Source organism: Hemiscyllium ocellatum, chromosome 36 (assembly GCF_020745735.1).
Source record: "Hemiscyllium ocellatum isolate sHemOce1 chromosome 36, sHemOce1.pat.X.cur, whole genome shotgun sequence".
NCBI lineage: Eukaryota > Metazoa > Chordata > Chondrichthyes > Orectolobiformes > Hemiscylliidae > Hemiscyllium > Hemiscyllium ocellatum.
In genome coordinates this window covers 15,474,821-15,500,701 of record NC_083436.1, presented here as the reverse complement: position 1 = coordinate 15,500,701, position 25,881 = coordinate 15,474,821, and the positions used below count along the sequence as shown (strand labels likewise).

General features: G+C 40.2%; 1 protein-coding gene across 1 annotated transcript; it reads left to right on the top strand.

Annotated features, from left to right (window-relative positions):
* The first annotated feature begins 7,957 nt into the window (after nt 1–7,957).
* LOC132833285 (WD repeat-containing protein 64-like) lies at nt 7,958–25,713 on the top strand. Its single transcript, XM_060851449.1, has 5 exons — nt 7,958–8,072; nt 8,174–8,213; nt 9,522–9,610; nt 18,964–19,094; nt 25,702–25,713. The coding sequence occupies exons 1-5, from the start codon at nt 7,958–7,960 to the stop codon at nt 25,711–25,713; spliced, it is 387 nt and encodes a 128-aa protein (XP_060707432.1).
* Nucleotides 25,714–25,881: the final 168 nt, after the last annotated feature.

The window sequence follows — 25,881 nt, the reverse complement described above, 5'->3', positions numbered from 1 at the left end:
AGAATTTGAGTATCAATAAACTACTATGCATCAGATCCCGAACATCTTGTGAGAAAACATCAGCTACGGTGATTGCTAGCGGTCCTAGAGGTAAAGTATGTAATCTGCAAAAATGCTACAGCTATTCATTATTATTTCCTGCAACTAATTTTTTCCAGATATTGAAGTCTTCCTTTTAGATGCTTTGGATCTTTATTGAAGCATTTAAATAATGAAATTTATCTGCATATCAGTGCCTGGACTATGGAATGAGTGTATTTGTTAGTAATTTTAAAAGATGCTTCATCAACATGACTCTTTCTTCAAAATACTGTCCAAGTGTTCCCTGTCATATGTTAAATATATTTGTCCATTTTTTTTATGATTTCATGATTCTTTTAAACCCCTTATTTCTTAGTTTATGTCTTTTTTTTCCCCAATGTAAATCACAGTGCAATTCAGCCTTCAAGCTCACAATATCTTTCTTGGTTAAAATACATTTTTCAAAAAAATGTTTGTTTAGGCAGATATGATCTATGATCCCTTCAAGCAATGGTATTTAATCCTTAACTCTAAAATATAAATCTGAAAAAACAGGCCTATGTATAATTTTGTTTGCTAGTTGAAATTTTATTTTTAAAATAAAACCAACACGATGTTAATATTTTCCTATTAGCAGCCATTTTTCTACATTTCTCAGGCTGGTAGCTAAAATGTGACATTTCTTCTCTTGTGCTTGACCCACACTTCTTAAACATAATTTCTCAACTATCTCCATTATCAATTAGGAGGATTGTTTTAAACAGCCCTACAATATGTCAAAAATCACACAACACCAGGTTATAGTCCAACAGGTTTATTTGGAAGCACTAGCTTTTGGAGCAGTGCTCCTTCATCAGGCGGTTGTGGAGTCCTACACTGGCATCTCCAAATCATGACTACAATATGTCGTAATCCACTTGGGAAAGTGCACTAATACATAAGTCCCTTTACTCCTTAAATCATCAAATTACTTAAAATCTCCAATTTTCCTGCTTGATGAACTCAGGTTAACACAAAACATTGACTAGACTTCTGGATGTAGGTATGCTTGCTGAGTTGGAAGGTTCGGTTTCAGACGTTTCATCACCATAGTAGGTAACATCATTAGTGAGCCTCCGGATGAAGTACTGGTCATATGGCCCACTTTTTATTTATGTATTTAGGTTTCCTTGGGTTGGTGATGTCATTTCCTGTTCTTTTTCTCAGGGGGTGGTAAATGGGATCCAAATCAATGTGTTTGTTGATCGAGTTCCAGTTGGAATGCCATGCTTATAGGAATTCTCACGCATCTCACTGTTTAGCTTCTCCTAGGATGGGGATGTGTTGGCCCAGTCAAAGTGCTGTCCTTCCTCATCTGCATGTAAAAATACTAGTGAGGAGTGGGACATGTCTTTTTGTGGATAGTTGATGTTCATGTATCCTGGTGGCTAGTTTTCTGGCTGTTTGTCCAAAGTAGTGTTTGTCACAGTTCTTGCAAGGTATTTTGTAAATGACATCAGTTTTGCTTGTTGTCTGTATAGGGTCTTTCAAGTTCATTAGCTGCTGTTTTAGTGTGCTAGTGGGTTTGTGGGCTACCATGATGCCAAAGGGTCTGAGTAGTCTGGCAGTCATTTCTGAGATATCTTTGATGTAGGGGAGAGTGGCTAAGGTTTCTGGACGTGTTTTGTCTGCTTGTTTGGGTTTGTTGCTGAGAAATCGGAAGACTGTGTTCATTCTTTTTGAATACATCGTATAGATGATTTTCCTCTGCTCTTCATAGTTCCTCTGTGCTGCAGTGTGTGGTGGCTCGTTGAAATAATGTTTGAATGCAGCTTTGTTTGTGGATGTTGGGATGATTGCTCCTGTAGTTCGGTATTTGGTCTGTATGTGTTGTTTTCCTGTAGACGTTGGTTTGAAGTTTCCCATTGGCTGTTCGATCTACTGCGACATCTAGGAATGGCAATTTGTTGTTGTTTTCCTCCTCTTTAGTGGATTTTATGCCAGTGAAGGTATTATTGATGGTCTTGAAGGTTTCCTCTAATATTTTTCATTTAGTGATGACAAAGGTGTCATCCATGTTGTGGATCCAAAGTTTGAGTTGGTTGGTTGGCAGAGCTGTTTGTTCGAGTCTCTGCGTTACTGCCTCTGCTAAGAACCCTGATATTGGAGATCCCATGGGTGTTCTGTTGGTTTGTCTGTACGTGTGGAACCCTACATAGACATTTTAATACTTTTTGCCTCTCCAATCCTTCTAATCTGTGAACTACTTCTTCATCCCAAGCTCTTTCAACTTTTTTTTTACTGCAGACATAGGGAAATCAATAATTAATTGTTCAGTCTCTCAGTCACCAGTTAGAGGCAACAACTTAAATAAATGGCAGGAGAGAAGAGCTAACTTCCAGGTTATGGTTATATCAATGGAGAGAGAGACAGACAGCTACCCTTTCTCAGCTACAATCTGGAGACATGCATTTTTATTGTTTGCGAACCCCTTGTTCATCTGCCCAGGAGCTAGTTGGAGAGTTATCAGCATGCTGATGAGTTCTGGCCTCCATAACAGGTCCTGATTGCACCATCTAGTCAGTGATCTGTCTCTGGACAAAACTTGCCTTTCATACACCCAGAGCAGCATGTTGTCGAAGACATCTTTGCCAATTGCTTGAACGAAGCAACACAACTCAGTGAGTTCCAGCAGCAACTCCTTCCACAGTGCTTGGTTTAAAGTAGTTCTCTTCCCATTTTGATCCATAATCCAAAATAAAGAGAGACTTTTTAAAAATATGACCTTTACATGCGTCCACCTTTATTAGAGATAAAATACTATTTAAAGATGTATTTCATCATAAGGTATGTGACATATAAAAAGCAAAGCACAAGACCTCTATACATTCATTCTTCCTCTTGTATAACCTTACAGCATCTTTCAGCACCTATGTTCCCTCTCAGCCATGTGCACGTGCAGCTGTTTCGAAGGACTGTGCACACTAATCGTTGTTTACAGCATTGACCTCTTGTTCTGCTATGCATGGACCTCCGAGATCTGCACAGAGAAAAAACGTTAATGAGTATTTATTAAATCTTTAACTCATTCCATCATTTTACACTTGGCACAATGCATCTGTGATCACATTATCATTTCCAGCAAAGTGGATAATCTTAACATTAAATCAGGGAGGAGAAAGTGAGGACTGCAAATGCTGGAGATCAGAGTTGAGAGGGTGGTACTGGAAAAGCACAGCAGGCCAAGCAGCATCTGAGGAGCAGGAGAATCGATGTTTCGGGCATAAGCCTGTCATCAGGAAACATCGATTCTCCTGCTCCTCGATGCTGATTGGCCTGCTGTACTTTTCTAGCGCCACCCTCTCGACCCTTAACATTAAATCATTCAAACAATACAATCCTCATCTGAGTAGTCTTACATTTTGAGTTTCACTCTTATCAATAAATGCCAGCAGATTATGGTCAGTATAGGTTAATGTTTCGTGTTTATCAATTTGGACGTAAACTTCAAAATGTTGAATTACAGTACTTCCTCTGACATTGGTTTAGGTACTTAGAAAAGTTTCGTTAGCTTCTGTATTCTCAACTCCTCATCTTGTAACAAGACTACACCCAAGTCACTAATGTCAACTGCCATTTTAAAAGGTTTGGAAAAATCATGGTGGCCAAAACTGGTTGATTTTTAATTCAATATCTCAAAGGTTACATGGCATTCTGCTTACTCTACCACTTTTACTTGTTTATAAGTGATTAAAAGTGTAGCTGTCATGCTGAAATTAAACTCAAAGTTCTGGTAAAACTAACACATTCCCTACAACCTCATGATTTCTTGTTTAGTTTTAAGAACAAGGAATTCTATTACAGCCTTCATTTCAGCCGTCCTTGGCAATACTTATCATTGTCCTAATTTGTGTCCTGGCTAAGTTACACTTGCATTTTTAAATTCACTTTTGATTAAATTTATTACTAAGCTATCAACTGCAATTGCTTAAACAGGTATTTTAATGACCTTACATGCGCTTCCCATCTGTTACTGTATATTTCAACAGCATTTAAATAAATAAAAAATTAGGTCCATCAGCTATGACTTGCTTCATAAGGCTGGGTATTTTTGAACCTAAATGGCATGACTCAAATTTGGTTTAATCTATTTGTTGGAACAAAAGTGTGTTGCAGCCAATTTGTCTGAGATTCACTTTGGGAAATGTTTACTTCTTCTTCTACCTCACTCTCCTTGTCTCTGATATTCTGTACTACTCTTACACCAGACAAACCTGCTCCTCCTTATTCTCTTCCCTATAACGATACTATTTCAATGTATTTAAGTGACATAACCAATTCTTTTTCATATGATCAGGAGCAACTACAAGTTAAGTCATTTGACTGACCCTCCTAACTACATGAATAAACCACTGAATTTCACTTTCAAAGGTTTACCTTGTAAAGACAATAATAAAATTCTTCATCACCTACTTGAAATATTCTAACTGTAATATGTTTACCTGCCCATTCTTTCTTTTTTTTGTCTGTGAAATTTTAAGAGATCTTCTGCTCTGAGTCTTTCTAGAAACATGGACAGCTAATCCAGCATTGTGGATTTGTCTTGACAATGTTCCTTTAATGTTAATACATCTCTTATCTCATGGCCAGAGATCAATTCAAGTGGATTAAACCCAGAAGATTCATTCGGAGAATCTCTGGCAGCTAATAAATCTAACCCTTTGTCCCAATCCTATGGGTAATCATGAAAATATGCCTTAATCATGGTATTGAGAGTCTGATGGTATTTCTACAAAGCTTCCTATATTTGTGGCTGATATACAGTTGACTTCAACTTTTTATATCCAAATTGCTGATGTGAAAACTTTAGACATAAAGTTAAAACCCCAATCAGATTGAATTGGTAAACCTGTAAACATCAGAGCTAACTTTCCTACTACTACCCCAGCTATAACTTCCTTAAAGGGAGAGCTTCTGGAAATCGGTAAGGAAATTGTAAGCATATACTTGTGTCCTACTTTAATTTCGGTAATGGTCCTACATAATCTATTGACACCCAACTGAATGATTCCTTAAAAATTAAGGTGCTGGTTTAATAACATGTTGAGGCTCACCTACTACCTGCTATGTATGACATGTTTCACAGAATTGCAAAACATCCTTATGAAGTCTTGGCCAGGTTATTGACGCTTGCATTTTTCATATTTCTATGTGTCCAGCTTTTGAAGTTTTATGAGCTCCTGAAAATATCTCCTTTAAAATATGAGTAGTTTTACCATTTTATGAACAACCATCCATTCTCCAGATATATGGGGGGGTCTCACTTTCTCAGCAGAACTCTGCTTTCAATATAATAGCATTCTAAAACTTCTTCAGCCTCAACTTCAGTGCGAGCTGATTGTGCTAACCTCTTTAACTCTGGATCTGATTAATGCCCTCAATTGATAAAAGCACACCAAGCATTTCTCCTGAATTTTCCTTAAAGAGAGTTCCAGCTCCCATAACATCTGCTTATAGTATTACTTTGATCCCTGATGATTGACTTTGTTTAGCCATTCATATGGTCACTGCACAAAATGGAAAACTACTGGGGATCTTTTAGTGCAACTGTTGTGTTTCTTTAGCCTTACTGTATAGACAGTGAAGCTAGGACTTTCATGCCAGCTAAATCATTTCACAGGTGTAAATAAACTCCACACATGGGTAATTTCTTTAGCTAACCCTGTTATCAGAGGTGCAGACAAGAGGTCACATGTCAATTGAAGTTTGTACAATGGAACTGGGATACGTTCTCCACTGATCCTGTTTGCTAACACTTTAGCTTTCATTGAACTCTCTGAAGGAAAGACTAAATCCTTCTCCAGTGACAGAGTTTGAGGAGCCCTTGTGTCCCTTAATATAGTAATGGACTACTGCATCATTTGAAATAGAAAATGGTTATTTTCACTTTTGACAAAACCCTTTAATATCTTTCATCTGTCCTATTGACATTTTCTACACTCATTGCAATGTTTACCTCCGGTCTCATAGTTGTAGTTAAGGCTAATATGTGATCTAGCATTTTCCTCTTTCTTGACAAGACAATCAATGCCCTAAGAGTTCAATCTTTCAATCATTGTGACAGACAGCAGCTCATGACAGATGGTAGGAGAGATTAACCAACTATCATTCAATTTTTGGTTACTTCACTGCAGAGAGAAAGGGAGAGGAACTATTTCTCTGTTGTAATCTGGAGCTTCTGCACCTGTATTGTTCACACAGTCTCTTTTCAGCTGTCCAGGATCCAGTCAGAGAGTTATTATCATGCTAATGACACTGGTCTCCACTACCAGTCCTGATTTCAGAAATCAATCAGTGATCTGACTCTGGGCAAAACTTGCCCTGCACACACCTATGGTGGCATACCCTCTTAGAAATCCTACCCCACTGCTTGAGTTTTAATCACCTTTAAAGATTTTTAAAAGTGCAGCAACTCCTTTCACAGTCTTTGGTTTAAAGCAGCTCTTTTCCTGTTTTTGTCCACGATACAAAATAAAACTTTGGTTAATTGTTCTCAGCAGTGTTAAATTTAATGATCTGTGTATCTCAATGCCAAAGTTTTATGGAGAAGATGAATTAGATACATACCCAGTGCAGATTTCTTCATGTGACAGTGATTGATAATTAAGTCTTGTTGTGTATTTTGTTGCAGCTACTGCCAATCAAGTGATAAATAAATACTTTTCTACGTGATTAGTTATCATCTTGCTGAATTGTTTATTTAAGCACGAAGGGATAGATTTCTTTGGGGCTATTTCTAGTTTTTAACTAACGTTAGTGCAAGTTCTGGACAAATGATCTTGATGGCTGTATACAGCAGCACATCTTCATTGTGTTTGGTGATCTACCAATTAAGTTCAAAATGTGATCAGGTGGATCTCAGAGATACTTGAATTCTCCCTTTTGAGATGAGAGATGTGGGAGGAATTGAAATAACCATGTCATTTTCGTTGACATGATGTCAATTGCAAGAGATGCAGTGCTGAATTTGTGCTGAAGAAATGTTTAAATTGCATTGTTTTATTGCAATTTCTAATTATGATGATATGTCTACCTTAGGTCACATTCATTTTTGGAACATATTTCATGGTGGAAAACTGCTAGCTCACTTTCTTTGTGTAAGTTTCAAATATTGCTGAATTTTGGGATATTAACTGATAGTGTTGTTTTCTCCTGCATGAGCAAAAGATAGGGAGCTGTTTCAAAATTTTGGAACTCTCTTCCTAAAAGTTAACATCATATCAGTGCGATTCAGTGAAAGGAATATAGAGTCATAGAGATGTACAGCATGGAAACAGACCCTTCAGTCCAACCCGTCCATGCCGACCAGATATCCCAACCTAATCTAGTCCCACCTGCCAGCACCCCGCCCATATCCCTCCAAACCCTTCCTGTTCATATACCCATCCAAATGCCTCTTAAATGTTGCAGTTGTACCAGCCTCCACTACTTCCTCTGGCAGCTCATTCTGTGCATGTACCACCCTCTGTGTGAAAAGGTTGCCTCTTAGGTCTCTTTTATATCTTTCCCCGCTCACCCTAAACCAATGCCCTCTAGTTCTGGACTCCCCCACCCCAGGGAAAAGACTTTGTCTATTTATCCTATCCATGCCCCTCATAATTTTGTAAACCTCTATAAGGTCACCCTTCAGCCTCCGACACTCCAGGGAAAACAGCCCCAGCCTGTTCAGCCTCTCCATATAGCTCAAATCCTCCAATCCTGGCAACATCCTTGTAAATCTTTTCTGAACCCTTTCAAGTTTCACAACAAATTGAGAGGTCAGAAGAAAACAACAAAACTACAGTAATTGCTGAATCTGACTCTTTATGCATAATTACAACTCAGCATAAAATGCAGTGAAATATTTTAACATGTTGTATATTTTGATCAGTCATCTTATGAGGTTACCGTAACTAGCATGTCAATTAGTGAGGACTGTGCGATGCTTTATGCTGCTGATCACTGTGGGTATATCTACGTCTTTCACATTCTTCATTATGCACTTCATGGACCTGAAACACACCCTCCACAAAGTAAGTGTGACATTAAATCAAATATTTCATGCATTTTGAACAAACGACTGAAACTTATTGTACTGTAACTAATCTTTTGAATAAATTAATTTCTTGCAAAGCATTTGCCTGTTGGAGGGCTCATGAATGCAATGTTACAAGGTAAGTTGCAAGTTTTAGAAATGGCTCTGATAATGAATAGTTTAATTTTGAACATTCTGTGTACACCTTAGAAAGAAATATTTTATTGAACTTGTCATTTCTGATTTTCAATTTTTAAAGAGCTTAGAATTACCTAAGAGTACCTAATCACAAGTATGGAAATAAGAAAATACTGTAAATATAAATTAATGTAATACAAATTGATTTACTTATCTAAATGCTACATTTTCCATGTTTCCACTCCCAAGATATTGGAGCAAAATAATGCTGATGATGTTTAGCAAACAGATGATTCCATACAAGAAAGAAACTGATATAGAGAGACATGACTTGGATGTGTCGGTGTTGGACTGGGTTGGACAAAGTTTAAAAATTACACAACACCAGGTTACAGTCCAACAGGTTTATTTGGAAGCATTAGAGAAAGAGACAGATGCCATCAAGAGTGAGGTGCTGGAAAAGCACAGCAGGTCAGGCAGCATCCAAGGAGCAGGAGAACTGACGTTTCGGTCAGGAGCCTGTAGATACTGACAGAGAGTGACAAATGAAGAGTTTGAGAGATGACCAAAGATTAGGCACAAGGAGAGATGGAGAAGTAGACTCACGAAGGGAAACAGGAACAGTGTAGAGAGAAAAATGGAGTAGCATTGTAATGTCACACTGCACTTTCCCATGCTAAACAGTCACTGGTGCCTTCAGTCGCCTACCATTGTCTACCAACTGTCTCAACATCAGGTGAGCTCATTCCTTCCCAGTTTGTTGCAGTGCCTGAACAGCCAAGGGGCTTGGGTCTGTTCAAAGAATTGGCATTTCCAAACTGGATTTCTGGTGTGGGGAGCTTATGGTGTATTAAAACTCATAATTAAGTTAATCATTTTGCACCAGTTTCTTCAGAAACAATTAAGATAAACTGTTTTCACTCCTGATGGTATGAAAGAGATTTTACATTAACTTAGAAGATGAGCCTTTCCTGCTCATTGTGATAATGATAATCATTGATATTCCTATTTTTAAAACTGCGGTGAAACAGCAAATGCCAAAACTACTGGAATAACAATGCTTTCTTGTGTTTGTTTCAGAAATGTTTCCTTGACTTAGTTGTTTGAGTAATTTTGTGGATTTATTCAAAAACATATGACCAAGTGTTTTCTGTTTGCTAGAAAATGATTCACGTTGCTGTTCCTGTTTGTTTCTTTGTATGACACTAACAAGTTATGCTAAATAGCTCATGTGAAGACATGTTTGGTGATGTAGAGAGTAAAGATATTTTATCCAATCAAGGCTCATTTTTCTCTATTATGGTTACAGTATTGCATTAGTGGAAGAACATCAGTTGCTGCTTACATCTTCTGTGGATTGTAGTGTGAAGCTTTGGAATGTCAGAGGAGAGTTTATAGGTAGGTTCCTGAAAGCCACTAAAACAGGGTTGGTTTTGTTGCATGTTACTGAGCTGATGAATTCTGTGGTGTATTACTTCATGAGTGTCATTGAGGGCAGTAGTTTGGATGTATCTTTTCCAAAGCTTGACCCAGTGATGACATTTCCCCACCCAAATTTGGATGCATCATAGGTTTATTAATGAAGTTTATTTCATTTTATAAAAACCTTATAATTTGAGTATTTATTTGAGAGTATATGGCATTCTGAATCACAGAACAGAGAAGTGGCAGTTGACGGGAGAACTAGAAGAAATTAGCTATTTGGTGTCTTGTCTGCTTAAAGTGGTTTTGCCAATTGGTAGTGGCCTTCCTAAAATGCACAGCAGAAAATTTATGTCTGACCATGGGAAGTGATATTATCCATCCTGTGATAATTAGAGGGCACATCAGTGCCACCAAACATTCAAAAGAACAAAAACACTGTATTAAATGAGATGTCACAATTGGAGTATCTGAATCATATCTGCAACTTTGATTCTGAAAAAATAATCAATTTTCAACATTGAGTGTCAATTCAAATGTAAAAAAAAAGGCATTAGAAAAGTATGACAATGGCTTGCACTTATTTAGCACTTTTAATATTGTAAAATACCCCAAGGTGCTTTCTAGAAGGTAGATCAAACAAAATAGCTTTTGTCACTCCCGGAGCATTTGACAGCACCCTGTATTGTCATTTAAGGCGTGGTGCTCTTTTCTCTTACAGCACAGTTAATTTAATGTTGACTGGAAAAGTAACTTCCTTGGAAGCTTGGTAAAAATTGATATATTTTAATTGAATAATAATACTACATCAGTTGCTCTCCAATTTTTTGGCCTTTCCTAGTGGTAGGCTGGGATATATGTCATCTCAACCTAGGGGTTTACCTATTTTCAAACCCACTAAAACTGCTAATACCCTTTTGTTGCCATTGTTAATTTGTTTGAGTACATATAGTCACCTTCTCTGATTTCTATAACAACATTGATTTACCCTGTAGTGAATACAGATAAAAAGTACTCTTTTAAAACAGCGGCTATGTCTTCTGGCTCCACACAAACATTGCCATTTTAAGCCTTAGTGATCCCTGCTCTTTCCCCAGTCATTCTCTTACTCTTAATATACTTAGAAAATACCTTTGAAATTTCCTGAATGTTACCAAGCAGTGTTTTTCATTGCCAGTTTTGTTCTTCTCATTTATTTTTGAAGTAACCCCTTGCATTTTCTATTCTCTTGTAGGACACTTGTTGTTTTGAGCCCTTGGCATCTGCTATAAGCTTCCTTGTTTGTCCCACATGCAATCCTATGTGTGATTTCACAACTGTGCTCCTGTAGACATGCTGACCTCCATGGTCTCCTTTATGGGAGTAGGTTAGCCTTGCTGCCTCACTGTTATCCTTTTGATGATTCCCACTGCTCTGATGTGGATTTTCTTGCAAAAAAGAGGCTCCCACTTCACTTTAGCCAGATCTTGTCTTACTGTATTAAAATTTGCCTTTCACCAATTCAGAACTTTTATCTCTGACCTGTCTTTATTCATGGTTATCTTAAATCTTTGAGTTATGGTCACTGTTACCAAATTGCTCCTCCAATGACATATCAGCTACTTTCCTGACTTTGTTCCCTAAAATTGTGTCTCAAGACACCCCTCCCTTGTAGAACCTTTCGACTGCTGGCTTAAAAAGCTCTCCTGGAAACATTTTAAGAATTCTGCCCCTTCCAAGCCTTTCTTACTGTAGTTAATATTGGGGCTGTTGAAATTCTCTATTATTATTATTATCCTTTATTTTCACACTTCTCTAAAATTTGCCTTCATATCTATCTATCTCTCTTGACTTGGGGATCTATAGTATAGTTTTCATTCTGAAGTTCCACTTATTGGCCTCATTTGGGGAATGTTCTCAGATTTCATCCCTCCTTAGTGTAATAATTGACTTCTTGATCAATATTGCGACACTACCTTTTTTACAACAGCATGCCTGCCTCCCTTCTTCTGACTCATGGTCACTCATTCTCCTTGTACTTTCTCAAACTGTAGGGTGGCTACATCTAAAACCATGCTCTCCAGCCAATGCCCAAGCTCCCCTTCAGACCTAGTCTTAGTCATAAATTTACTTACCTTCAATGAGCTTTACTCTCTTTCCAATATGGTACTTTGGCTTACTTACATTATTTACTATATTGACCATGACTTTCAGTATTTTTTGGTTTCTGAGTTAATCCTTTGTTTCAAAAACAATAATGGTTTTCTAATCTATAGCAATTTAGACAGTCCGGAACAATTGTCTCTTACCAGCGAATTAACTTATACATTTTCAGTAATGTCACTCATTTTTTTAAAAACTAAGTGCGGGCCAGTTCCAGCAACTAAAAGGTGTTCCTTTGCTCCTCCCAGGTAAGCTGTTGTTTCTCAGTAGATCCTTTCTTCAAAACAAAACATTTTTAAAAACCAATAATCAATCATCCCATCACTGACATCACTGTTTAATCTTGTTTTAAAATTTGGGTTTTCTCCCGAAGCTGTTAAACCAGGCTCTTCTCTATTCTGAAGTTCTGAAAAATAGTCACTGGACTTGAAAGGTTAATGCTGCTTTCTCTCCAGGGATGCTGTCAAACCTGCTGAGTTTTTCCAGCACTTTGTTTTATCCCCTCTTTTGCCACTGTGTTAAAGCTGAAGTGCTAGGCCCCTTATCCTGAGTCTCATGATATATCCTTAACTAATCTATCCTTATCATCTGATTTTTACAGCATATATGAAGGTTAAGTCTGATTAGATTAGACTTACAGTGCGGAAACAGGCCCTTCGGCCCAACAAGTCCACACCGACCCGCCGAAGCGCAACCCACCCATACCCCTACCCCTACATTTACCCCTTACCTAACACTACTGGCAATTTAGCTTGGCCAATTCACCTGACCCGCACATCTTTGTGACTGTGGGAGGAAACCGGAGTACCCGGAGGAAACCCACGCAGACACGGGGAGAACGTGCAAACTCCACACAGTCAGTCGCCTGAGTCGGGAATTGAACCCGGGTCTACAGGCGCTGTGAGGCAGCAGTGCTAACCACTGTGCCACCGTGCCGCCCACTGTGAGCTCCCATTGTTTCTTCTCTGATACTCTGTCCCACCATGTGGTTATGCGAAGTGGCATGGGTACCAGTCCCATATTCTGATGTCTTTATCATTCCTCTTCTCTGTAGAACCCACTTCTACATCCTAGCTTCCAGAACTTTGGGCATCCATCTCTTTTACTCATATGTAGCTTTAACCCACAAAACCATCCCTCCACATTTTCTCAGTAGATGTTGAATGATTTTGATATATGGGTCTGGGATAGAAAGGGGATCAAGGGCATAGCAGACAGTCTCTTATGATGTCATGAGCTGGTGACTCAGCTGCCACAGCACCTTCGCCAAGTTGCTGCACAGACTGAGGCTGAAGCTGAATAATGATGGAGCTATGTCGCACCCTATCAGGTTGCTTTATATCTCATGGTAGGGAGAAATGTGTTCAGCCCTCAATTGCAGGAATGTATGCTACCTAAGATTTTCTGAGACAGTGCCTTTAAGTAAAATTATGGCAAAAATCATAAAGAAAAAGTCGGTTTAATTTTTTACAAGATATGGATTACCCAAAGAAATGCAATCAGATCAAGGTTTAAATTTTAAGTCACAAATATTCAATAAAAGAACAATTAATTTTGAAAAATAATCAATTTTCATCTTCAACTTTACATCAACAATCTCAAAGACCATTAGAAAGTAAACATCAAAGTTTAAAGAGCTTTTTTCTTGGAATGTCCAAATGATTGGGGTGGAGGAATATCCTTATGTGGTTTGCTGAGAAGCATACTGCTAATGAATCCACCATAATTAATCCTTTTTAAATTGAAATATGGACATCTCAATATGAGATGATCCCTTAAATTAATTAATGATAGATTTATAATTGAGTGCAACATTGAAGTCTTTAAAGATTGCTTGACAAACGGTAAAAACTAAGGAGATAAAAAGACAGAAGCTCAAAATTCTGGCGCTGAAGATAAAAATTGTTACCTGCCCCTGGAGAATTATTAAAAATGAGATTCACTGGAGCTTGTCAAATCAAAATGAAACTCAATGATGTGACGTTTGTCCTGAGCAGTCCAGACAAGAAAAAAAATCAGAGTGTGTCTCATGTTAATATGTTAAAGTGGAACGATGACATAAAGGATAGTCAGGAAAGAATGTATTTGCAGTGGTTAAAGAAGTATGGCTTTGTGCATGGGAAATCATGTCTCACTAACTTGATTGGGTTTTCTGAAGAAGTGACAAAGAAGATTGATGAAAGCAGATCGGTAGTCGTTGTCTATTTGGATTTCAGCAGAGTGTTTGACAAGGTCCCACATGGTACATTGGTTAGTAAGGTTAGATCACATGGGATCCAGAGGAGCTAGCCAATTGAATACAAAATTGGCTTGAAGGTAAGAGACAGAGGGTGGTGGTAGAATGTTATTTCTTGGATTGGAAGCCTGAGCCCAGTGGTGTGCCACAAAGATCAGTGCTGGGTCCCCTGCTTTGCAGCATGTATTTAAATGATTTGGATGTGAATATAGGTGATATGGTTAGTAAGTTTGCAAAAGTCACCAAAATAGGTGATATAGTGGACATCTCAGATTTCAATGGGACCTTGATCAAATGGGGCAATGGGTCAATGAGTGGCAGATGAAGTTTAATTTAGATAAATGTGAGGTGTTGAATTTTGGTAAGGCAGTTAATGGTAGGGCCCTGGGAAGTGTTGCCAAACAGAGGCTTAGGAGTACAGGCGTATGGGTCCTTAAAAGTGGAGTCGCAAGTAGGCAAGGTTTGGCACATTTGCTTACATTGGTCATAACCTTTAGTATAGGAGTTGGGATGTCAAGTTAGAACATAGAACATAGAACATAGAAAGATACAGCGCAGTACAGGCCCTTCGGCCCTCGATGTTGCACCGACCGAATCCTACCTAACCTACACTAGCCTAATAACTTCCAAATGCCTATCCAATGCCCGCTTAAATGACCATAAAGAAGGAGAGTTCACCACTGCTACTGGCAGGGCATTCCATGAACTCACAACCCGCTGTGTAAAGAATCTACCCCTAACATCTGTCCCATACCTACCACCCCTTAATTTAAAGCTGTGTCCCCTAGTAACACCTGACTCCATTAGCGGTAAAAGGTTCTCAGTGTCGACCCTATCTAAACCCCTAATCATCTTATACACCTCTATCAAATCTCCCCTAAACCTTCTCTTCTCCAATGAGAACAGCCCCAAGTGCCTCAGCCTTTCCTCATAAGATTTTCCTACTATTCCAGGCAACATCCTGGTAAACCTCCTCTGCACTCGTTCCAATGCCTCCACATCCTTCCTATAGTATGGCGACCAAAACTGCACACAATACTCCAGATGAGGCCGCACCAGAGTCTTATACAGTTGCAACATGACCTCAGGACTCCGGAACTCAATTCCTCTACCAATAAAGCCCAGTACACCATATGCCTTCCTCACAGCACTATTTACCTGGGTGGCAACTTTCAGAGATCTGTGTACATGGACACCAAGATCCCTCTGCTCATCCACACTACCAAGTAGCCTACCATTAGCCCAGTAATCCATCTTCTTGTTACTCCTACCAAAGTGAATGACTTCACACTTAGCTACATTGAATTCCATTTGCCACCTTTCTGCCCAGCTCTGCAACTTATCTATATCCCGCTGTAACCTACCACTTCCTTCCTCACTATCCACAACTCCACCGACTTTCGTGTTGCAGCTGTATAGGACATCGCTGAGGTCACTTTGTGAATACAGCATATATTTCTGGTTGCCCTTCTATCGGAAGGATGTTGTTAAACTTGAGAAGGTGCAGAAAAGATTTAAATTGTTACTGGGATTGGGGGTTAAGCTATAGGGAGAGGCTGAATAGGCTCGGGCTTTTTTCCCTGGAGCATTGGAGACTGAGGGGGTGACCTAATAGAGATTTACAAGATCATGAGGGGCATGGATAGGGTGAATGGCCAATGCCTTTTTCCTAAGGTGGATGGGTCCAAAACTAGAGGACATAGATTTAAGGTGAGAAGGGAGAGATTTGAAAAGGACCTGAAGGATAACCTGAAGGGTGGTGCATGTATGGAATGAGCTGCCAGAGGAAGTTGCAGATGTGGGTACAATTACAATATTTTAAAGGCATCTGGACGGGTATATGAATAGGCAGGGTTTAAAGCAATATAGGCCAAATGCTGGCAAATGGAACTAAGTCAGATTAGGATGTCTGGTTGGTATAGATGAGTTAGACTAAAGGGTCTGTTTCCATATGGTATGACTCTATAAGTAGGGACTAAAGTTAAAATGTCAGTGTGTTTTGGGAATCAATCAGAAATTGTAAATTCTAAAGGCAACCTTCAAAAGTAATCAGAATAATTTGGAGGTGATTGATAGGGTTAAGACAATAGATTTAATATTGTGTGCTTGCATTTCAATAACGTATTTAATACTTTCATCTAGAAAGGCAAGTATTAAAAATAAATAACGGATAAAAGCAAATTACTGCGGATGCTGGAATCTGAAACCAAAAGAGAAAATGCTGGAAAATCTCAGCAGGTCTAGCAGCATCTGTAAGGAGAGAAAAGAGCTGATTTGAGTCTAACTGACCCTTTGTCAAAGCTAAAAAAAAAGGGGAGAAATAGGGAGGTGTATTTATACGAGACTGAGAGAAGGTGAGTCATAGCTCCAGAAGCAAAGGTAGCAATAAAGAGATGATAATGACAGTGCATAGAGAGATTATAGGAAGATTAGAAGCTGTGAATAACCAAGGCAGAAGCCAGTGCTGTGTGACAACATATGTGGGGAATGGGGGGAGGGGTGAAGCAGAGGCAAAATGGAAAACAGGGGAGAAGGGTAGCAAAGGGGGAAGAGGGAAGAAAAAGCTGGTGAAGGAGATTAAAAAAACCTAGTTTGTTTTTGCTTCAGGATTCCCGAAAGAATTTCTCTTTTTAGCTCAAGTTCTCGATGAATCTGAGATTCAAATATAAAAGTAAGGAGCTAAATCAAGTACTGATCAAATCTGCGTTCATGCCTTTGCTCCCCCTGGACTCAATCATTGAGTTATTTTTAATGACTGGTCTTCTATTTCACACCATTTGCTGATCTACATTAGCTTATCTCAATTTAAAGTTTTTCTAGGTTTCCATCTATCTGTGCCTTCTGTCCTTCTTACTTCCATAACCTCCTTTCATCCTACAAAATTTTAAATCTTAAATTCTTTTAATTTTGATTTGATTATCCCACCATTGTTTCCAGTTGATTAGACTAACAAACTCTGGAATGTCATCATTAAACCTCCCAATTCTCTCTCCTCCATTAAGTCCTTATAACTTAAGGGCTTAAGGTGGGCAGCATGGTGGCATAGTGGTTAGCACTGCTGCCTCACAGCGCCAGAGACCCAGGTTCAATTCCTGACTCAGGCAACTGACTGTGTGGAGATTGCACGTTCTCCCCGTGTCTGCGTGGGTTTCCTCCGGGTGCTCCGGTTTCCTCCCACAGTCCAAAGGTGTGCAGGTCAGGTAAATTGGCCATGCTAAATTGCCCCTAGTGTTAGGTTAGGGGTATGGGTGGGTTGTGCTTTGGCAGGTCAGTGTGGACTTGTTGGGCCAAAGGGCCTGTTTCCACACTGTAAGTAATCTAATCTAAAGAAAACCTATTTCATCAAGATTTTAATCACTTGCTCTAATATCCCTTTATGCAACTTAATGCCAAACTACGTCTGATGTGTTCTTGGGAAGTGCCATGGGATATTACATTAAGTATGTAAGTGCAAGTTGTTTTTGTTATAGTTGTAAAAGAAAATGGCCTTGCATGACATTAGTTTAGCTGTTTCTGAGAAAAGTCCTTATGAATAGAGGATTAAAGTGTTTCTTTCGATGGAGTACCTGTTTTGGAGAGGGAAGCAATAAATGAATGTTAAAATCACTCACCTTCAAGGAGAAATAACAGTATTTCTGAAATTGGTATCCATTTTTAAAATTTCAAATATGCATCACCAGTAAATAAAATCCAGAATTATGACATTATTCCTAGCTCTAATAATTGCTATTCTGGTTTTATCAAAGATATGTTTTGGTTGTGTGATAATTAAGGTTTAATAATACAATAAACATTAAACTGTGCTTATTTTGGTTTACATTTACACAGGCTATTTGCAAGTAACCTGTGACCCCATACAGCTCTGTTTTTACATTCATTCATAGGTTGAGCCTCATGTTCATAGGTTCCTCATGACAAAAAGGAAAGACTTGGATTTTGTAGAATGACAGCATCATTTCAAAACAGAAGGTTGTGCTGGCTCTACTATCTAGTCTAGCTCTGTTAAAAATAGCAGCTGTACTCAACAAGCCTGACTGAGGTGATTGTTGTGACATCAGTAAAACCAGTTAGTTTGCACAGTAAGGAACCAGTTAATGAACTGAAAACAGAAAATAGTGGAAATAGCAGGTCAGGCAGCATCTGTGACAAATAACAAAGTTAACATTTTTTGATCAGCTGTGTATTTGCAGCATTTTCTCTGTTTAGTTCAGAAATCCAGAATCTGTAGCATTTTGCTTTAGTAGTAGTAATTAACTGAGTGAGTATATTTTTGTTTGATTAGATTACATTACTTACAGTGTGGAAACAGGCCCTTCGGCCCAACAAGTCCACACCAACCTGCCGAAGCGCAACCCACCCATACCCCTACATTTACCCCTTACCTAACACTACGGGCAATTTAGCATGGCCAATTCACCTGACCCGCACATCTTTGGACTGTGGGAAGAAACCAGAGCACCCGGAGGAAACCCAAGCAGACACAGGGAGAACATGCAAACTCCACACAGTCAGTCGCCTGAGTCGGGAATTGAACCCGGGTCTCAGGTGCTGTGAGACAGCAGTGCTAACCACTGTGCCACCGTGCCGCCCACATGCCATTGCTGCTTGACCAGGCCATTGGAATTTCATTATTCAGAATAGCACTATGAAATCTTAAACTGTTCACCCAAATAGAACCTCAATTTATTTTAAACCAAAGTTAGAGTCATAATTTTGTTTCCTAAATTATTCATTCTCATTGTGAATCTGACTCCGGGTACTATAAGTAAACTAAAGTTAATGAGATTAGTTGGGTATTAGTCAGGTTTCTAAGCCGGATACTTTACACTGACGATATATTTACATTCTCAAAGATTAATTTTGGATTAAGTGTTGGACAGTGATGCCCAGACACTGAGGCTGTAGTTTGAATTTTTCTGCCTGAAACATTTAAAAAAAACTTTTCCTGTAGGTATTTTTGGCCAAAGCATATCATGGAATATTCACAGCTTCAAATCAGAAGAACATCAGAAAGTGTTAATGGAACAGGTTCGACCAGAATCCAAGCAGAGCCTGCAAAGTGATACTAAGACAAATGAAAAGGTAAGTGTGAATGTTTTGAATGTAATTCAGTTGCAGTCTCAAAACCAGCCTGATAATTTAAATAATCAGCATAAATTAGGGCAGCAGCCAGGTAGGTCAGGAACAAAATATTAACTAGTTTGATGTGGAGAGAAAGGAATCATTTCCTTCAGCCAGATGGGGAGAAAGCAGTGCGTGTGGCTCTCCATGAGGGGGTATTGAGAATTAGAGTCATAGAGCTGTACAGCACAGAAGCAGACCCTTCAGTCCAACTCGTCCATGCCGACCAGATGTCACAACCTAATCTAGTGCTATTTGCCAGCTCTGGGCCCATATCCCTCATCCCTTCCTATTCATATACCCATCCAGATGCCTTTTAAATGTTGTAATTGTACCAGCCTTCACAACTTCCTCTGGTAGCTCATTCCATACATGCGCCACCCCGTGCATGAAAAAGTTGCCCCTTCGGTTCCTTTTAAATCTTTCCCCCTCACCCTAAACCTATGCCCTCTAGTTCTGGATGAAACATGAAGGCAGTTTTATAGAAGTCCCCACTACCATGTGCTCTTTCCCTATCTTCTCTGTCAGGGCCCATTTGCAGTTCCCTGATCGCCAAAATAGGTGAGCACTTGGCTGCACATCAGTGTGATATTGAGCCACTGAGGCTCTGCATTTTAGAGGATGGTATCAAGTGTGCTAGCCATTTATCTGGGTGGCGTCCTGCCCAGTAAGGCCTCGTGTATTACTGTGTCGACTCTTTCAATTGTCATTGACATTAGCACCAACATTTGACACTCCTTCTCCAGATCTAATCTCTTTGCTTGTGAATTGGATGTGAATTGCCTCTGGAAATATTGACAGAATCACACACATTTTCTGATGTTTTCCTAAATTACCCTTTTAGTGAGTGACCTCTGAGGCTCAGCATCTAGATTCGGCTGAGCAGAGCTTGGCGTGCCTGTGTTCTCCAATTAAAAATAATTAGAAGCAGGAGTCCTCACCTGGCCATCACTGCTTTCATCCTCAAGAGTAGAAGAGCTCAATATAACTTCAAAAGACTATAGAAAGTTCTGGAACAGAATAGAACTAGCATCCAGGTTCAGGTTCAGTGGGTAATAGGGAAGGCAAATGAAATGTTTGCTCTTATTTGGAGCATAAAAATAGTGTCTTGCTAAAACTATAAGATCATAGACAATAAGACCATAAGACATAGGAGTGGAAGTAAGGCCATTCGGCCCATCGGGTCCACTCCGCCATTCAATCATGGCCGATGGGCATTTCAACTCCACTTACCCGCATTTTCCCCGTAACCCTTAAAAGCACTAATCATATTACAGCTGGAATATTGTGAACAGCTTTTGGTTCCCTTATGTAAGGAAGGATATATTGGCATTGGGAGAAAGTGAGAACTTGCAGATGCTGGGGATCAGAGTCGAGAGTGTAGTGCTGGAAAAGCACAGTAGGACAGGCAACGTCCAAGGAACAGGAGAATCAATGTTTTGGGTATAAGCCCTTCATCAGGAATCATTGGCATTGTTGCCAGATGAGAGAAGGATCACTAGATTGATGCCTGGGAATGAAGGGATTTTCTAATTAGGAGAGTGGAGTAGGTTAGATAATCTGAGAGGTGATTTAATTGAAACAGACAGATTCTTAGGATACAGAATACATGGACATCAACTAGCCACAAAACGACATGACCTTCTTTCACTAGTATCCTTACATACAGATAAGGAAGGACACCACTTTGACTGGGACAACACATCCATCCTAGGACAAGTCAAACAGGAACATGCACGAGAATTCCGAGAAGCATGGCATTCCAGCCAGAACTCTTATCAACAAATACATTGACTTGGACCCCATTTGCCACCCCCTGAGAAAAAGAACAGGAAATTACATTACCATAGGAAATGATGTCACCGCAGGAAATGACATCACCAACCCAAGGAAACTCAAACCTATAAATAGAAAGCAGGAATCACCAGTAGTGCTTCGGCCGGAAGCTCACTGAAGATGTTATCTAGTAGGGTGCTGAAATATGACCCTTCCAGCTCATCGAGCAAGCCTACATCCAGATTCTTAGGAAGCTTGATATGAGAGCTTATTTCCCTGTGTTAGAAAGTTTATGACCAAAGGACATAATCTCAAGAGTCACCTATTTAAGACAGAAGTTCAAAGGAAGTTTTTCTTTGAGGGCGATGACTCTGTGGAATTCTTTACTGCACAGGCTGTCAAGGATGCATCATTAATTATATTCAAGGCTAAGAGAGACTCCCAGACATGAAGGGAATTAGAAGTTAAGGGATAGATCAAGAGCATAGATTTGAGAATCATCAGATCATATGTGATCTCATTGAATGTTAGGATGGACTTGATGGGCTGAATGGCCTATTTCTAATCAATCTAATCTTATACATAGAACATAGAACATAGAACAAAACAGCACAGAACAGGCCCTTCGGCCCACGATGTTGTGCCGAACATCTATCCTAGATTAAGCACCCATCCATGTACCTATCCAATTGCCGCTTAAAGGTCGCCAATGATTCTGACTCTACCACTCCCACGGGCAGCGCATTCCATGCCCCCACCACTCTCTGGGTAAAGAACCCACCCCTGACATCTCCCCTATACCTTCCACCCTTCACCTTAAATTTATGTCCCCTTGTAACACTCTGTTGTACCCGGGGAAAAAGTTTCTGACTGTCTACTCTATATATTCCTCTGATCATCTTATAAACCTCTATCAAGTCACCCCTCATCCTTCACCTTTCCAATGAGAAAAGGCCGAGAACTCTCAACGTATCCTCGTACGACCTATTCTCCATTCCAGGCAACATCCTGGTAAATCTTCTCTGCACCCTTTCCAAAGCTTCCACATCTTTCCTAAAGTGAGGCGACCAGAACTGCACACAGTACTCCAAATGTGACCTAACCAAAGTCCTGTACAGCTGCAACATCACTTCACGACTCTTGAATTCAATCCCTCTGCTAATGAACGCTAATACACCATAGGCCTTCTTACAAGCTCTATCCACCTGAGTGGCAACTTTCAAAGATCTATGTACATAGACCCCAAGATCCCTCTGTTCCTCCACCTGACTAAGAACTCTACCGTTAACCCTGTATTCCGCATTCTTATTTGTTCTTCCAAAATGGACAACCTCACACTTGGCAGGGTTGAACTCCATCTGCCACTCCTCAGCCCAGCTCTGCATCATATCTAAGTCCCTTTGCAGCCGACAACAGCCCTCCTGACTGTCCACAACTCCACCAATCTTCGTATCATCTGCAAATTTACTGACCCACCCTTCGACTCCCTCATCCAAGTCATTAATAAAAATTATAAACAGAAGAGGACCCAGAACTGATCCCTGCAGAACTCCACTTGTAACTGGGCTCCAGGCTGAATATTTACCATCTACCACCACTCTCTGACTTGGATCGGTTAGCCAGTTTTCTATCCAATTGGCCAAATTTCCCACTATCCCATGCCTCCTGACTTTCCGCATAAGCCTACCATGGGGAACCTTATCAAATGCCTTACTAAAATCCATGTACACTACATCCACTGCTCTACCCTCATCCACATGCTTGGTCACCTCCTCAAAGAATTCAATAAGACTTGTAAGGCAAGACCTACCCTTCACAAGTCCGTGCTGGCTGTCTCTAATCAAGCAGTGTCTTTCCAGATACTCATAAATCCTATCCCTCAGTACCCTTTCCATTACTTTGCCTACCACAGAAGTAAGACTAACTGGCCTGTAATTCCCGGGGTTATCCCTATTCCCTTTTTTGAACAGAGGCACAACATTTGCTACTCTCCAGTCCCCTGGTACCACCCCCGTTGACAGTGAAGACGAAAAGATCATTGCCAACGGTACTTCAATTTCCTCTCTTGCTTCCCACATAATCCTAGGATATATCCCGTCAGGCCCGGGGGACTTGTCTATCCTCAAGTTGTTCAAAATGTCCAACACATCTTCCTTCCTAACAAGTATCTCTTCTAGCTTACCAGTCCGTTTCACACTCTCCTCTTCAACAATACAGTCCCTCTCGTTCGTAAATACTGAAGAAAAGTACTCATTCAAGACCTCTCCTATCTCTTCTGACTCAATACACAATCTCCCACTACTGTCCTTGATCGGACCTAAGCTTGTTCTCGTCATTCTTATGTTTCTCACATACGCATAAAATGCCTTGGGGTTATCCTTAATCCTATCCGCCAAGGATTTTTCATGCCCTCTCTTAGCTCTCCTAATCCCTTTCTTCATGTCCCTTCTGGCTATCCTGTATCCCTCCACTGCTCTGTCTGAACCCTGTTTCCTCAACCTTATGTAAGCCTCCTTCTTCCTATTTACTAGACATTCAACCTCCCTCGTCAACCAAGCTCCCTCACACGACCATTTCTTTCCTGCCTGATAGGTACATACATATCAAGGACATGTCGTATCTGTTCCTTGAAAAAGTTCCACATTTCCACCACATCCTTCCCTGACAGCCTATGCTCTCAACTTATGCTCCTCAAATCCTGTCTTACAGCATCGTAATTTCCCTTCCCCCAATTGTAAAATCTACCCTGTTGTGCGCACCTATCTCTCTCCATAACCAAGGTGAAAGTCACAGAATTGTGGTCACCATCACCAAAATGTTCACCCACTAACAAGCCCATCACTTGTCCCGATTCATTACCGAGTACCAAATCCAATATGGCCTCCCCTCTGGTTGGACAATCTACATACTGAGTTAGAAAAGCTTCCTGGACACACTGCACAAACACCGCCCCATCCAATCTACTTGATCTAAAGAGCTTCCAATCAATATTTGGGAAGTTGAAGTCGCCCATGACTACGACCCTGTGGCTTCTGCACCTTTCCAAAATCTGTTTCCCAATCTGTTTCTCCACATCTCTGCTGCTATGGGGGGTCTATAGTAAACACCCAACAAGGTGACTGCACCTTTCCTATTTCTGACTTCAGCCCATACTACCTCCAAAGGCAGATCCCCCTCAAACTCCCTTTCTGCAGCCGTTATACCATTTCTAATTAGCAATGCCACACCCCCCTCCTTTTTTACCACCCTCCCTAATCTTACTGAAACATCTGTAACCAGGAACCTCCAACAACCATTCCAGTCCCTCATCTATCCACGTTTCCGTGATGGCCACAACACCGTAGTCCCAGGTACCGATCCACGCCTTAAGTTCACCCACCTTATTTCTGATACTCCTTGCGTTGAAGTATACGCACTTGAGCCCATCTCTGTGTCCGCAAGTATTCCCTGTCAGTGCTACCTTCTCCACAGCCTCCCTACATTCTTGGACATCCTGACAAACAGCTAGCCTACTTGCTGGACTACAAGTCCGGATCCCATCCCCCTGCCAAATTAGTTTAAACCCCCCCGAAGAGTGCTAGCAAACCTACCCCCCAGGATATTGGTGCCCTTCTGGTTCAGGTGCAACCCGTCCTGTTTGTACAGGTCCCACCTTCCCCAGAATGCAGTCCAATTGTCCAAATACCTGAAGCCCTCCCTCCTACACCATCCTTGCAGCCACGTGTTCAACTGCACTCTCTCCCTATTCCTTGCCTCACTGTCACGTGGCACCGGCAACAACCCAGAGATGACGACTGTCCTAGCTTTTAGCTTCCAGCCTAACTCCCTGTGCTCTTGAATGACCTCCCCACCCCTCTTCCTACCTATGTCGTTGGTGCCAATGTGTACCACGACTTCTGGCTGCACACCCTCCCCCTTAAGGATTCTGAAGACACGGTCTGAGACGTCTTATAACATCTCCAAAGACAAGGCTGGCAGATGTTCAAGGTCTGGCTTCCATTCAGACATGGAGACTGCAGGAGTTTCAGCTGTTTTTGCCATCTCTGTCAGAGACCTATTAAATGGAGATGCTTAAGTATCAGATCCAACAATCTCATACATCGACCCTGGTTAGAGAATGAGAAGCTAATTTTAATGAAAGACTGAGTTATTGTCAAACAGTGAAAAATATTAATATAAAGCTCAGTATAGTCTATATCTTGAGAGTTTGATTATTATGGGCAAAATTGAATATTATATGCCAAGTGGCAGTGCATCATAACACTCTCACTATGTCTCTGGCCCATTTCCTCCCTCTCGTCGTAGAATCACAATGACAGTCCTACCCTGATCTCTTGCCATGAGCAAAAGCAGATGGGTATGTGTGATAAATGGACTGTGTTGAGAATGGAAAGAATACCTTTGAAGAGCGACTGCTGGGGATAAGGTGTATTTGCAATAGGATATGTGTGAATGATGTGCATTGAAATGAAAAATTGATGGATAAAGTGACTTTAGAGAAAGGAATCTGTACTTGCAAAATGTGTCAGTTAGAAAACGTTAGGGTTATGAGAGAGCAGTAGCCAATATGGCCAATTTGCTTGACATAGAGGTAATTTATCCTGTATGGCACTGTATCTAGCACCTTGGCATCATATTTCAACTGTTACCAGCCTCAGTGATTCAATCACAACTGCTTTGACAGAATGGTTGGTTGGTCTTTTTTCCTTTTGTCCTTCAACAAGAGATTTCTCATCTGTTTTGGAAATTGGGGTTCCTCAAAAAATGACTTTTTTTCATGTTTACTGTGTAGCACAAAATTTAATTTAACAACTATTTCAGCAGTCAGTAAATTTCCAAAATCCTAGCATGAGAAAACAAAAGGGAAGAACTATGAGAAACATTGAAGTCTCATTGTGCATTGAATGAGGATCAACAATATATCTGACACCAAACCAATTATTAGTGTGTTGCTTGTGAAAATAAGAAGTAT

What these genes read in the sequence shown, in the direction of transcription:
- LOC132833285 (XM_060851449.1), top strand. Translation starts at nt 7,958, where the DNA reads ATGTCAATTAGTGAGGACTGTGCGATGCTTTATGCTGCTGATCACTGT. An exon ending in CATGAATGCAATGTTACAAG is followed by an intron (nt 8,214 to 9,521) that starts GTAAGTTGCAAG and finishes TTATGGTTACAG; the next exon opens with TATTGCATTAGTGGAAGAAC. An exon ending in TGTCAGAGGAGAGTTTATAG is followed by an intron (nt 9,611 to 18,963) that starts GTAGGTTCCTGA and finishes CTTTTCCTGTAG; the next exon opens with GTATTTTTGGCCAAAGCATA.